This window comes from Typopeltis vanoorti, chromosome 22 (assembly GCF_054136105.1).
Source record: "Typopeltis vanoorti isolate ZY-2024b chromosome 22, IOZ_Tvanoo_1.0, whole genome shotgun sequence".
Lineage (NCBI taxonomy): Eukaryota > Metazoa > Arthropoda > Arachnida > Uropygi > Thelyphonidae > Typopeltis > Typopeltis vanoorti.
The window spans coordinates 60606315-60621667 of NC_143570.1; the positions used below are offsets into that span (position 1 = coordinate 60606315).

A 15353-nucleotide genomic window follows, 5' to 3' on the forward strand; every position below is an offset into this window, starting at 1 on the left:
AAGACTTTACTTGCATGAGAAATCAGGGCTATAGTTCTGTAATTTTCGCACACTCTTGCATTGCCTTTCTTCAATAATGGTATAAACTGATTTTTTCCATTCCCTAGGCCATGTGTTTGTGATCTAAATTCGCTGACATAGAGCTGGTTAAAATTTTAACAGCCTCTTCTCCCAGGACTTGTGCAGCTCAATAGGTATTCCATCCCCTCCTGGTGCTTTCTTACTGGATAGCTGTTGCAGTGCCTACCTCACTTCACTCTCCAGTGGTACTGGTTCCTGTGTATAATCCTGCTCTTCAAATTTCTCAGTAATTTTGGAGTCCTTTCTGTAAAGGGCTTCAGTATACTCTTTTCATCTTTCTTTGATGTCTTCATCTTTCTGATGAAGGCCACAGAAAATTTGCAGGAAGTGTGGCATTTGAATGCAGAGTTTCAACGACAAGCCAGAAGAGACAAGGGAAAATACTTTAACCAGGAATGCCAACAAATAGAAAACCAAAACTGGAAAGGAAAAACAAGACATCTTTTCAAAAACATCAGGGAACTGACAGGAAAGTTTAGTGCCAAGGTGACAATTTTGAAACGTGATATCCTTTGCGTTTACTTTTCAAAATTGTCACGTTGGCACTAAACTTCCCTGTCAGTCCCCTGATCCTTTTGAAATGTTTTTCCTTTCCAGTTTTGGTCTTCAATTTGTTGGCATTCTTGGTTAAAGTATTTTTCCTAGTCTCTTCTGGTTTGTCGTTGAAACTCTGCATTCAAATACCACACTTCCTGCAAATTTCCTGTGGTCTTCATTTTCCTTCTTTCCTGAGCAGTTTTGATGACATCTTCTCACAGCCATTAAAACTTCTTCTTCTTACAAACTGTTGGAATATTCTTCTTTGCTTCTATTTTAATTATCTTGATTCTCTTCCCATAGTTCATTTGGTTCTCTTTCAAACAAATTGGGTGTGTTGAATCTGTTCTGTATGCTAATATTGTATTCAGCCGGTATGTTTCCAAGATCATATCTGATCGACATTTGTGATGTTTTCAGTTTCTGTAATTTCACATGTATCTTAGCCACTAATAATTCATGGTCTGTTCCACAGTCTGCACCTGGAAAAGTCTTGACAGACTGAATTGCACTTCTCCATCATTTTTGTCCAAGTATATAGTCAATTTGATTTCTGTATTGTCCATTAAGAGATATTATCCATGTATACAATCTCTGTTTGTGCTGTTTAAAGCAGGTGTTAGCAACAAACAAAGAATTCTCTGCATAAAACTAAACTAGTCTCTTCCCTACAATGTTACGAATACCTAAACCAAAATGACCTGTTATTCCTTGTTCCTCGGTTTCTCCCACTTTTGCATTCCAATCTTCAATAAGTAGCCATAAATCTTGCTTTGGTGTTGCATCTATCGCTTCTTGTAACTTGCCATAAAATTCTTCTATGTCTACTTCTGGTGCCTCTGAAGTAGGTGTGTAAACCTGAATGATGGTCATATTCATTGGATGTCCACCGACTCTGAGAGAAATGATTCTGTCACTCACTGGATTATAACCTAATACATACCTAGCTATCTTTTTCCTGAGTGAGAAAGATACGCCATTTTTTACGACTTGTCTCATGTCCTGAGTAATACACCATATAGTCCCCTGACTGAAAATGGCCCATTCCTGTCCATCTAAGTTCACTTATTCCCAATATATCCAGTTTCTTGCACTCCATTTCAATCTTTATTATTTCCAGCTTACCTTGGTTCATACTTCTAACATTCCAAGTTCCAATATTGTTGTTTCTGGTGAAACAGGGAGCCTCCCTTTTCCAACCAGCAACATCTGTGACCAAACTTCCTTCCTGGTTTGACCTGGACACATCATAAAAGCTAGTTCTACTTGTGGAAGCCCTCTGTTCTTCCCCAGTTGCATGATGGATGCCTTCAGGCCCGGGGGTCTTACCATTCAGCACCATATCATACTTTCTCATATTTGGCATGTTCATAGAATGTTCTTAGCAAGGTACAGAGGTGGTTTGCCATTGCCTTCCTCTGGAAGGATGTGGCTCTTCGCCATGCAGTACGGTCTTGGTTAAAGAGAGGCCAAGTCTCTGTGGAATAATTCCCAAATTTGGGGCGATCTCATGCACCCAAATTTGTTGAGGTTCGGAAAGTTTTTCAGAGCTGGGGGCTGATTCAAGGAATAATCTTTCATATTTGCTTGCTGTGGCATAATAAAGTGGCTTTCTTCCAGCATATTCTGGGTAAGTGTCCAATGAATGGTCAGTAAGTCCTGAATGGCTGTATTGGTGGAATCAGATGTCCTACCTGTTTGGCCATGGTAGGACAGCCAAACCACCATAAGAAGAATTCAAAGCTCTACAAGATAAATAGTAATTACTAAAGCAGATAAGGGAACTGCTACTGTGGTTGTAAACCAAGATTACACAGGAAAGCTTGGCTCTTTACTTTTAGATCAGTGTATCTACTCCCTACTGAATATAATCCCACCAGCACCCAAATCAGAATACTCCATAGGCTCCTTAAGAAGGTCACCGCTTAGCCTGTGGAAGTCACTAACAGACTAAATATACATAAAATACACACCATAAAAATAAAAAATAAAAATAAAAAGATAAAAATACACACCAGTCTGATGGATCCTTATAACTCTAGGACCCCCCCCCCCTGCCAGATATATGGACCACCAAAAATCCATACGCAAAAGTACCATTATGTCCCACTGTAGATGGCATTGATTCCTCCACATACAAATTAGCCAAAGTGCTCGCACAATATACTGGCAACACACCTTCACACATAAAAAAAAAGCCAGTATAGAAACCTCTCACTCCAACACACTGACATAATGGTAAGTTTTGATGTCTCCTCCTTATTCACCAATGTCCCATTCAAAGATACTTTAGACTTCATACAGAGCAAAATTTCCTCCCGATATCTCAGCCCTATTTTAGTTCACCATGAACTCGGGCTATTTCGTTTGGCAAGGAAAATTCTACAAACAGATAGAGGGGACCATCCATAGGTTCTACACTCCTCGGAGAACCTGTGAAGAAAAAACCTTAAACTCTGTCCCACATAAACCCACTTTTGGCTACACTATGTAAATGATGTGTTTGCCATTTGGCTGCATGGCATAGATACACACCACAATTTCTCAATACACTTAAACAATCAACATCCCAGGATCCAGTTTACTTGGAAAAGGAAAACAACAACAGTCTCCATTTCCTAGACACTCTAATTACACACCAGTCTGATGGATCCCTGACTTTCTCTGTTTACAAAAAACCGACACATGCAGGTAAATAAATTCACCAGCAGTCAAACCCCTAAATACTGAACTTAACAATATCCTTAACACACTCTTAGCTAATGCCTACAACACCCAAAATATATTAAAACCAATTAACCACAACTCCCATCCCCCTTCATAGCAGAGATTACTCTAAATTTATCACCATTCCATATAACTGGGGTACATCTGAAAAACTAACAAAAATATGACCTCACAACTAGTTACAAACCACATAAGAAATTGGCATTTCTTATCTGTTCCATTAAAGACAGCCACTTCCCCTAGACCTACCTGGTCCCTTGCAGTTGCAAACTGTCCTACTATGGCCAAACAGCCAATATCCAAACACAGGGACTACATCTGGTTCTGCCAATACAGTCACTCAGGACTTGCTGACCATGAAATGGACACCCACCACAGAATATGCTGGAAGAAGGCCACTTGATTACACAACAAGAAGTGCAAATACGAAAGATTATGCCTTGAATCAGCCTCAACTCTGAAAAACTTCCCAAACCTCAAGAAATATGGGAACCTTTCATTATAAGATCATGAGGCCAATGACCAAGACAACCCAATTTAGTCCAGTGGGGGGAGGGGCACATTTTAGGACAGATTTCAATTGACTGAGTACCTACATACATGTATCAATGTTTTGTGATTATTGAAGATGGCAATGTAACATTGCCAAAATACGAGAGTGGTCTGAAAAGTTCTCAGCCTCGACTATAGATGGCAACACTAATGGCATAATTTCTTTTTCTAAGTTGGTATATCTGTCATAAGCATCCATGTGAAATTGCAAGTCATTTTATCAAGTTGTTTTATACAGCTGTCTGAAGCCAAAGTGTTGTCTGTATCCCTCGAAATGGATAAAATTGAGTATTGTGCGGTTATAAAATTATTTGTAAAAGAAGGTTTAACACCAAAAGTAATTCATTCGAAGTTCATAAAAGTTTATGGACATTCTTCTCCTTCATTTCTGACAATTAAGAAATGGGCTGTGGAGTTTACATGTGGCCATACCAGCCTTCAAGGATGTCCAAAGAGGGTAACAACACTAGAAATCATTGATCAAGTGCATGATATGGTATTGGATGACCGGCGAGTCAAAGTGTGTGAAAAAAATTAAAAGAATTGCTGTGCTTGCTTACAGCAGATCAAAAATGCACTCGCATGAAAATCTCTCAACAGTGCTTGGAGCATTTTAATAAGAATAAAACTGATTTTGTGCATCTATTTATTACTATGAATGAAACTTGAATTCACCATTACACGCCAGGATCCAAACAGCAATCAAAACAGTGGACAGAAGTGGATTATTGAGCAGCAAAGAAGACAAAGTCGGTTCCATCAGCAGGAAAGGGCATGGCATAGGTGTTTTGGAATGCTAAAGGCATTTTGTTTATTAATTATCTTGAAAAGGGTAAAACAATAACCGGGAAATATTATTCCGATCTTTTAACCAGACTAGACAAAAAAATTCGGGAGAAATTTTCCGTCTAGTCTGATGGATTGCACTATCAATTGTTGGAACATCCACCCTATTCTCTAGATTTGGCTCCCTCTGACATCCTCCCTGGTCAGCGCTTTTCTTCGAATCAAGAGGTGTTGCAGCTGGGGGTATTTTGCAGATCTTACTGAGAACAACTACAGGGACAGGATAATGGCGCTGGAGCATTGCTGGAATAAATGTATTAATCTTAAGGGAGATTATGCTGAAAAATAAAAATTTTTAAATTATAAATTTGTTTTTTTTATTGTTAGGCCGAGAACTTTTCAGACCAACCTCATATAGGTAGTTATTAAAGTTTTTATAATTTTAGAAGAATCCCAACTCCTACACTACCTTGAAGGCACCCAACTAATAAATGAATGCCAGTATGGATTCTGTTGCTGCCGATCAACAGAAGATCTGGTCACATGTCACCCATCTCTGAACAAATGCCAAGGAGAAGTTTGGTGAATCTCAAACAGTTGCACTTAATATCTCCTAAGCTTTTGAGCAGGTGTGGCACAAAAGCTTACTAAGCAGACTACCATCGTTTGGTCTGTATAGAGACTTCTGTATTTGGAATGCCAGCTTTCTGCCTGGATGCAGACTGTTATGGTGGCTGGTTCCTTATCCTCTCACCATTCAATTAATGCCAGGGTTCCATAAAGTTCTGTCCTCTCACCAACCCTCTTCCAGCTATGTATATATCAATGATGTACTTCAATTGATCTCCAACCTAATACACAGTTTTGCAGATGACAACACATTGCATTCCTCCCTATCATTTGATAAACCTTACTCTACACAACTCACTCTCAACCACCACTGGTCTCAATTCTGATCTCCAAGCCATCCTCCAATGGGGTTCAGATAACCTCATCATTTTCAATACTAATAAAACCCAATTTTGTCTTATTACTCACAAAAAAAGAACCATTTTCTCCCAGTATATTACTTTTGACAACACCCAAATTTCCAGTCAAGATGAGATTTCTCTTCTTGGAATTACCCTGACGTCAATCCTCTCCTGGCATAAACAAATGGCAACCATTGCAACGTCTGTTTCTAAAAACTAGGATTTCTCTTTTACTCACTGAACAGCTGTTACTTATATAAATCATAAATCTGCCCAGCCATTGAATATTGCTCTCACATTTGGAGTGGGGCCATTAAAAGCTCCCTCAAAATGCTTGACTCGATACAGAGAAGAGCAATTAGACTTATTAATGAACCATCTCTTACCAACTCACTCCTCTCACTTTCACACAGATATTTGGTTTCAGCAATATGTGTATTCTATAAATATTTTCATGGGAAACGTTCATCTGAAATAGCATCAATAATTCTCCCACTTAGTACTAAGTTCGTTGGAACATATGCAGTTGCTGCTCAACATCCCTTCACAGTGCACCTTGAAACCCACAGAACAAGTTTCTTTTCCTCTTCCCTCATCTCTGCAACTGCTGTATTGCAGAAGTCTTCCTTCTGAAGACTGTTTTGGAATAATCTTTTAAATCAAATGTAAGCAAGTTCCTCCTTTCCCAACCCACTACCCATATATGGTACTAATTTACCATAGGTTGATCAGCCAACCTCTCATGATTAGGCTCAACATAAAAAAAAATTAAATGCATCCCTGTTGTTTGAGTGATTATTCTTCAAGTCTACTTCAGAAAAAAAAATTGAAGGAAAATGCAAGTACAGTAAAACCTCGATATAATGAACTAATTTGGGCGAGGGGTGCCCATTAAATCCGAAAGTCCGTTATATAATAAAGTAGATTTTCCAAATGCATTGGCTGGCGCGTGTTAAAACTGCTGCAGAAAGTCAAGCCACTCGACAAAAGAGCCAATTACATTGTGCGATTGGTGTGATCATGTGCTAATTATTCACTGAACATGTTTTATGAGTGATTACTCATTTATGTCAGCTAAATTACTACAATGTTTTTCCAACTTATGATGGCCTATTTGCCAAAATTTGTTCAAAAAAAAAACAGGAAATTAGTAACAAAAAATAATCTGTTAATTTAATTATAAACAAATCTTGGTTAAAAGCATTTTAAAATTAACAGGGTGTTAATTTTCATGTGACATACAGACTGGAAATTTTGTCCGTTAAATCGAGGTCCATAAAATTGAGGTTACTGTATATTAAGTGAGGACTTTTAATTTTTATTGTATTCTGAAGAATTGAAGAGATCCAACAGAATGAATTAATAAAGAAGGATAAACAAATGACTGATGGAATAAAATGTTGCATAAAAAGTTTCCATATAGCCACTTGAATGCTGTTCAGTTTGTTTTGTGTAGTATTTAACATCATTCTGCAGAAATTAATTTAACTGAAAGAATCAAAGAGCAATTTTTTTTATTGAGCTCATACTGTTCAACTCCTATCATAACAATTTAACTATTTGTATGCATTAAAAGGTTGGAATTTAGAATAGTAAAAACGAATTCACTACTTTTCATTCAATAGAGAATATGAATGTATGATCTAATCTCCTTAGAGAGATAAAGAGAATACTGAACTTGTAGTATTATATATAATTATGGGTTAAGAGTAAATATTTTATTTATTTACCAGGTGTGACACTTTAATTCCCAGAATGGCTGCATAGAGTTGCCTGTGTGGTAATTTGGTTGGAGTCATGTGAGTAATTGTGCATCTTTTAACCAATGCGTATGTAAACCTCAAACTGATAAAGCCATTTGCTAGTTGGCTATTGTGAAAGCAATAGAGATCTGCATGTGATCAAAATTTGGAGCAGAATGTTAACATCAAATTTAGTGTGAAAATCGGCACAACTGCTACTGAAACATTGGAGCTGTTGAAAGAGGCATATGGTGTGTAGATGCTCTGAAAAAGTCAAGTGTCTTTGGCATAAGAGATTCAAAGGTGGGCGAGAAGATGTGAATGACGACTCCAGAAGTGGGCAGCCAAAAACAAAAATGACAGATGCAAATGCAAACATTATGAGAGATTTGGTACAGTTTGAAAGATGATTAAGTGTGCGATTAATACTGATAAATTACAAATGAATTGAGAAACATTAAAAATTATCCTGCCTGAAGAATTGGGTATGCAAAAGATTTCTGCGAAGCATGCATGTCGAATCTTGACAAACAGAAACAATGGTGGGTTGAAGATGTGACTGATCTTTCTGCAAATAAGCATGTTTCTGAGAGTAATTCTGGGTGATGAAACTGGTGCTTCCAGTATGATCCCAAAACACTAGAGCATGCAGTGGAAAACCCCAAGTTCGCCACATCTGAAAAAAGCATGCACGTCACATTCACAGTTCAAGACCATGCTGGTATGTTTCTTTGATTACAAGGGGATAGATCATTATGAATTCATTGAACAGGGAAAAACGGTCAGCCAACAATGCCATTTATAGGTGCCGAAAAGATTAGTTACGAGATTCTGTTCAGAGAAAAAGACCTAAATTGTTGTCTGACAAGTGATTTCTGGCTCTTTCCAAAATTAAAGACTATACTAAAAGGACAAAAATTTTCTGACATCCAGCATAATGTGATAAAGGAACTCAAGAGTATTCCAGAAAATGAGTTTCTGGCCTATTTCCAAAAATGGGAACACTGTCTAAACCAGCGTATAAATGCACAAGGGACTACTTCGAAGGCGACAGTAGCCACTAATGTATAGTTCTGAACATAGGTTTTTTTTTACAGGTGCATTCCAGGAATTAAATTATTACACCTGGTATTTATTTTTGTGTACTAGAACTTCAAAATCAGAATGTTGTAAATTTCATTTCAAAGAATGAAATAAATGCATCATCATCACAGATATGAATCTGAAACATTCTGACCGAAATAAAAAAAAATATATATATAATACATTGTTATAGTATGCCCATACTTGCTTGAGCTTCGCTTGGCTTTGTGCCAAGAATAGTCGATTCATGCTGAAGGGGAGAAAGAAATGAAGGATGTATGATGTCGCCAACAAGCGAAATCATGTGCTTTGTCTGTCTCTGTATTAATAGTAGCTTGATTTTTGTTGTTGCTCTTTTGCATTAATTTTTTTATTATTAATTATTATGATGGATCCAGTACAGAAAACAAGTTCTGGTGTTAAACCTTTCAGTAGCTCCTGCAAAAGAATATTGAATAATGTGCTGACATTCTGTGAAAAAGAATTGTTAGAAGGCAGTCTCCTTGTTCCCCTTTCTCAAGTCATAAAACATCAATTACAGGCGTATCAGAGTCGACTGTTAAAAGAATTCGTATGGAATCAAAAGGTGAAGGTAAGCCAAAATTAAAATCTCATAAAAAGCGCCAGAGAAAGAAAACCATTGAAAACGTAGCTTTGAATGATTTTGATGTAGATGTTATAAGAACTATTCACGAATTTTACGTGGTCGAGAAAAGAGTGCCAACTTTTCTGAAATTGATTCCTGTGCTGACAGAAAAAATTAATTTTCCTTGGAAAAGAGAAACTTTAAGGAAAATATTTCATGAAATTGGATTTTGTTGCAAAAAGTCCCAGAATAAAAGGAAACTTATCATGGAGCAAAGTGACATTGTTTTTATCTAGAAAGTAGTATTTGAGAGCAATACGATGTTTCCGGGAGGAGAAAAGACTGATTGTGTATCTAGATGAAACTTCGATTGAGAGTAATTTAACTCGTGGAAAATGTTGGCAATCTAAAGAAGAATGTGGAGTGCTACAAACCGGAAATGCCTCGTGGCGCATAATAATTTTGTGTGCGGTGAAGAAATGAGTTTTTTTTACCGAATTCAAACTTACTATACAAAGCCAATTCAACTACTGGAGATTACCATGGGCAAATGAATTCTATGATCTTTGAAAAGTGGGCATAAGAAAAACTGATTCCAAACCTTCTTAAAAATGCTATTGTTATAATTGACAAGGCTTCATATCTCTCCATTCAATTAAACAAAGTTCCAAATTGGTCTAATAAGAAGCAAGTTCTTATGGATTGGCTCTCTACAAATAACATTTCTCATTCCCCAGACATGCGAAAAATTGAATTGCTTAACTTGGTCAAAAGAAACTCGCCCACAACTAAAACAACAAGCAAAATTCAACATGATGCTCAAAGAGCATGGATTTCTAGCTTTGAGGCTACCACCATACCATTGTGATATTAATGCTATTGAGTATGTTTGGGCAGAAGTGAAAAATTTCATTTGTCATCGCAGCGTAATTGGGGATATTGACATGTCGAAACTTTTTAAGCTTTCAGAACAGCCAATTGAAAGTATTACAGTTCAAAACTGGGGAAAATATCGCTGTCATGTCACCTCGTTGGAAAATATGTATTAGAATAGCAGATGGAATTATCGAAGAATTATGCGAACCTTTGGTGATCAATTTAAGTGAAAGTGATGGTGATTCGGACACCGACTCAGATGACTATGAAGATTAAAAGGATTTGATAATGTTTTTTTGTTTTTTTTCAATTTTTTTTTTGCATTTATTTTATACAAAACTTTCTTAAAAATAAATTTCGTTAAATTTTTATTTTATGTTATACCTTTTTTTAATTTTGTTGATACTCTACATACATTTTTTTTTTCAACTGTTATACAAGCAAAATAGTTACCACTTTAAAAACTATAATGTTCATAAAAAAAAAGCTAAATTTTCCGACCTGTAATAATAAACAAACTCATCCCAGAAGACTGATTGATTACCCTATTATCAGAATGGATTCTCCTTTTTATGGCATGCACAGAAGTGTCGAAAGGTCTCATATCTGTGGGCATACTATATCTCACTCAACAACTGAATATAAATACAGAATGCAACTGAATACAACCTATATAGGCAGATACTTATTAACCAAGGCACCACGAGAATGTGAGGATTGGATATTATGTCACAAGTCCACATTCTCTGCATTCCTTGAAAGACAATGTGGAGGCCTATCAATTAACTAGCTTTCACCTTTATTTATCCCATTCATTCTTATACAAAAGATATGATATTTTGTATGAAATGGATTCTTATTCAGAATCCATCACATACAAAGGGAAAAAATATTATTAATTTTTCAGAATCTAAATAATGCAAGAACTTTAATCACACAAACTGTGCTTTATTTTTAAGATAAGCCTTATACATACTCAAGGAGCTATACAAGCTCATCCAGAGCAGGCTTTTAGAAACATCCATGCCTGCAGTGGGACTCAACGGACGACCTAATGGTCGGAGAGCAAATATGCTATCCATTCAGCAACCAATACAATAATTTTAATAAATAGTGTAAAGAATTCCAAGATACTTATGAAACTAACTACCACTGAAACCTTGGACACAAAAACATGGTTTAAAATGGTTTACTTACTGCCTTCCGGGGTAAAAAACTCAATGGTATCTGAAGTTGGTCCATTAAACATGTCATTGAAAGCCAAGACCCGCACTAAATTCCGAGAATTTGGTCTAAAAATTGTAACTAAAGCCTTAGTTACATTGGCTTGGACAACAACTTCTCTTAATTTGCTTTCTCCTTCTTCAGGTGTCCATGTCTGAACCTACGGAAACAAATCATTTTAAGATCAGCACAGATCTGCTAGGGAAAACAAGTATCTATACTTAAAATAATTTTTTAATAATTATCATAAAATGAAAACATGAATATTACCTTATATCCTCGAAAATGACCTCTAACTGATTCTGGAGACACTGGATCCCAGGAGAATACAGCAGAACGAGCATCCTTAACATCCAACCGTTTGAAATTTTGAGGTGCTCTTTCAGGAACTTAAGAGAAAGAGAGAATGTAATGTATCAGTCTATTTGGAAACTGTGTATCTATGAAAGCTAAATATAAACTACTAAATTTCCAATGATTTCTTATATATAGAATTTTTTTTAATATATATATATATACATATAAAAAAAAAACTTGTGAATTTTTCTTAGATCTTCAATTAGTCAACACTTTCACTGGCATCATAGCAATTTTATATGTTTTTATTATCTTTATATTATAAGACAAATAACTGGGTCTTTCATAAAAAATTATATATTATTTGCATCTTTTAGTCATCACCATTAAATTCATGATATATATCTGGGGGGGGGGGGATGTACAGATCTAACCTACTAGATCTAGTACTTGTTCTAGTTTACTTATTAGTGACCATTGGCAATTTTCATTTAAATTAATCTGTTATCATGTCTCCAATATTGTCAGATCGTAGATTTCTGTCTTCTAAGGTTCTTCTAACTACAGAAATTCATCTAGATCGTCGTCTTCTGGATCTTATTCCTGCAATCCTGGTATCAAACAGAATTCCTAATGCAGGTCATAACACCTTAGCATTTACAATGTGCAGAGCTAAGCTAATAATGTCAATTTTCTTTCTAACACCTTCAATTTGAATATGGTTTCCACTGATTCCATCTATAGTTGTTAGTCTCATCATTTTATTTATTACCTAATTCTTAGAACCATTAGTTAAAATTGGTTTACCCACCTTACCGGCTATTATGGATCAAATACACATCCTCATACGCTTCATATCCATCATATATTGCAATGTAATATGAATGGCATTACAATTTTAATATGCACTTCGCATTCATAGTAACTTGGACGTATATATACGTCCTAGCCAGTAGCGTGATTAAACATAAAACATAGTCTTGCATGCTGCTGGCTTTGTGTTCTTTCTTATTCCATATGAACATACCAACTCTACTAATTCTAATGTCTGCTTCTTTTTTTTTTTTTTTTATACGTAATTTACCATCTATTATAATTTCCATATTTGGCACTGATATTGTCAGTGCCCAATGTGGTAGCCCTTCAGGAGAATTTGAACAACTAGACCGATATGAGAATGAACAGGGGGTGTCAGTTTGAAACAAAGACTATTCCAAAGATAAATTAAAGGAATGGACAAGAAGGTGGTAAAATAAGTTTAAATATGAACTGCCAATGTTTGTCTTCTCTTTTCACACATCGAAATGAGAGAAGACATATAATTGAATTTGCCTTTTCTGAATAGATTTTGGGTTTTTAGTGCATAACCCCACATGTGAAACAGTACTTGAAAGAGCAGATTTGGGATTTATAATACAAAGTTAGAAGATATTATTATTATCATTACATAACACCTCCAGGGAGTCCAAAGACTCAAGGGAGGGTACCTACTCTACAACTCTCCGTCTTCACCAGCCGCAACTACCTTCATCATCTACACTAGGGTTTCCCAAATTGTGTTCTGCAGAAAGTGAATAAGTGTTCCGTGATGTCAGTGACCAAGCCGTGTATTTTTAAACATATAAGTAATTCGGGAAAGGGAATACTGCTGTTTATGACAGGTCATAAAAATTGCCTGCAAGCCGATTACAAAAATGGGTGGCGTATCCTCTGTTCTCAAAACTGAATGAAATAAAATCTGTGTTGCAAATGTCAGTGGCCAAGCCTCATATTTTTAAACATGGAAATCTTTCAACATTTGGGAAAGGGAATACCGCTGTTTATGAAGTCATAAAAATTGCCTGCAAGCCAATTACAACTACGGGCAACTATCCTCTGTTCTCAAAACTGAACAAAATAACATCTATGTTGCAAATGTTAGTGACCAATCAGCAAGGAAGTATAAAGAAAATTTTTCCACTGAAATTGAAGATCAAGGTAGTCTGTATCCAGTTCTCAAATCTAGTAATATTGAATACTTTCTTTGCAAGTTCGTATTGTAGAGTGAAAGTGCTTGTTTCGAAACTGTAATGCCATGATTTTTTAAAAGTAATAGGCCTACAGATTTAAATTTTAATATGAATAAGAGACAAGGGACTGTGTTAAGAAATCTCTTATTGTAGGCGTTTTGTGATGCAACAGATAGTGATTAATCCACCTCCAGCTTACAAAGAGATCTCCAGGATGTACAAAAGGAGGGGAAAACTACTAGCACATAGGAGAAAAAGTCTGCATTCACTTGTAAGGACTCATAATAATATAAATTTTTGGTGATCAGAATGGGATATGTCAATGAAAATAAGCACAGATTAATTTAATGATGATGGCCTGAGGAAACTACAATATGCTACAAGATTTCATTAGTCCAGTGATTGATAACTGATTTAAATGTAATTTTATATTTGTCACATGTATACATGTCACACCGTATACATAAGTGTACTAATACTCTTTATGATTATGCCATAATTAATTATTAATACATTACAAAATAACCACGATGTTCCATGAAAATTTCAGGATTTGTGAAGTGTTCCATCATAGGAAAAATCTAGGAAATGCTAATCTACACCAAATGCATCTACCGAGAACCACCAGCACTAGTATTTTCACAAACAAACATCCATGCCTATGGCAGGATTTGAACCCGCAGCCTTTTGGCTGGAGAGTGGATACACTAACCACTCGGCCAACAAGGCTGGCAATATACAAGTGAAAAGTATCATGAGTGGAAAAGAAAACTAACCTTGTGAAGTCTAAGGAGACTATAAAGTGTAAGGCCTAGAAATGTATGCCAAGTAAAAAGATATCTGAGTAAAGACAAGGAGAAGTAAAAAAGAAGTAACATTATTTGTTTCTGAGAAATAAGACGGTGAACTTTAGTGCCATCAAAGCAAACTTATCTTTACCCTGATAGAGAATGGCAAGGAGATTAGTTATAGAAAATCTTGTACAGTGGAATGTTTGATTACAATAAGGTATTTCAAATGAAGAGAAACAAAGGAGTATACTGTCATGAACAAAATAAGGTCAGTGAGAAGTCCTATGTGCTAGAAGAAGAGTACAGGTGAAAGTACCAAGCAATGGAGTATATTAGCATTGGCAGGAAGCTAGCCAAGCACAATATGTTAGCAATTTCCTCTGTGGTCATTCGCTAACTACAAAGAAGCAAATTCCATGTGGAATGGAAAAACTCACAACATGAGTTTTTCCATTCCACATGGATAATTTTTACTATTATTTGATAATTTCTTACTGCATTTAATAATTTTTCAAAGTAACTACGCCAGACATCCAAAATATCCTTATCTTCATTTATTATAAAATTATGGAAACAACTACCATGATAGAGTAAAACTTCAGTTTAATATAAACCAAAATAATCACTTGACGTTTTAACCTTCACATTAAGGTCATTATCTATACAAAGAAACAAGCTGCACTACAATCTACATGGTACGCTAAAGTTACATCGATTTGGTGAACCGTTAAAACTACTGGCCTGCCCTCTGGTGAAAATAAACCCTTTACTACATTGATGCTCGAGTCTTATTATTAAGGCAGACCTCCAGGGAGTCAGAGACTCATCGAGGGAGGCCATATACTACACATACCAGTTATCATACTTATTCTTGAATTCATTCACACTGCTTGCGCTCACAGCAACCAAAGGCAATCCATTCCAATCACACACCACCCTCTGAGAGAAAATTCTAGCTCTCACCCCTTTCCTAGCAAACTTCATTCTCAGCTTCCAAAGATGCCCTCTCATCCTTTCCCCACCCTCCATAAATTGAAAAATTCCATCAATTGAAATCTTGTATGACCTTTTCAGAAGTTTGTAAGTCTCAT

At 36.1% G+C, this 15353-nt stretch overlaps 1 protein-coding gene across 1 annotated transcript in view; it reads right to left on the reverse strand.

The window, feature by feature from the left end:
• The window catches only part of LOC150094452 (neuroglian-like), a 479168-nt gene that overhangs the window by 104379 nt on the left and 359436 nt on the right, over nucleotides 1–15353 (reverse strand). Inside the window, exons 16-17 of the mRNA XM_090412472.1 lie at nucleotides 11436–11554; nucleotides 11139–11325 (exon numbers count right to left, since the gene is read on the reverse strand). Of these exons, the coding sequence (XP_090268598.1) occupies nucleotides 11139–11325; nucleotides 11436–11554 (306 nt within the window). The remainder of the gene's footprint in view (nucleotides 1–11138; nucleotides 11326–11435; nucleotides 11555–15353) is intronic.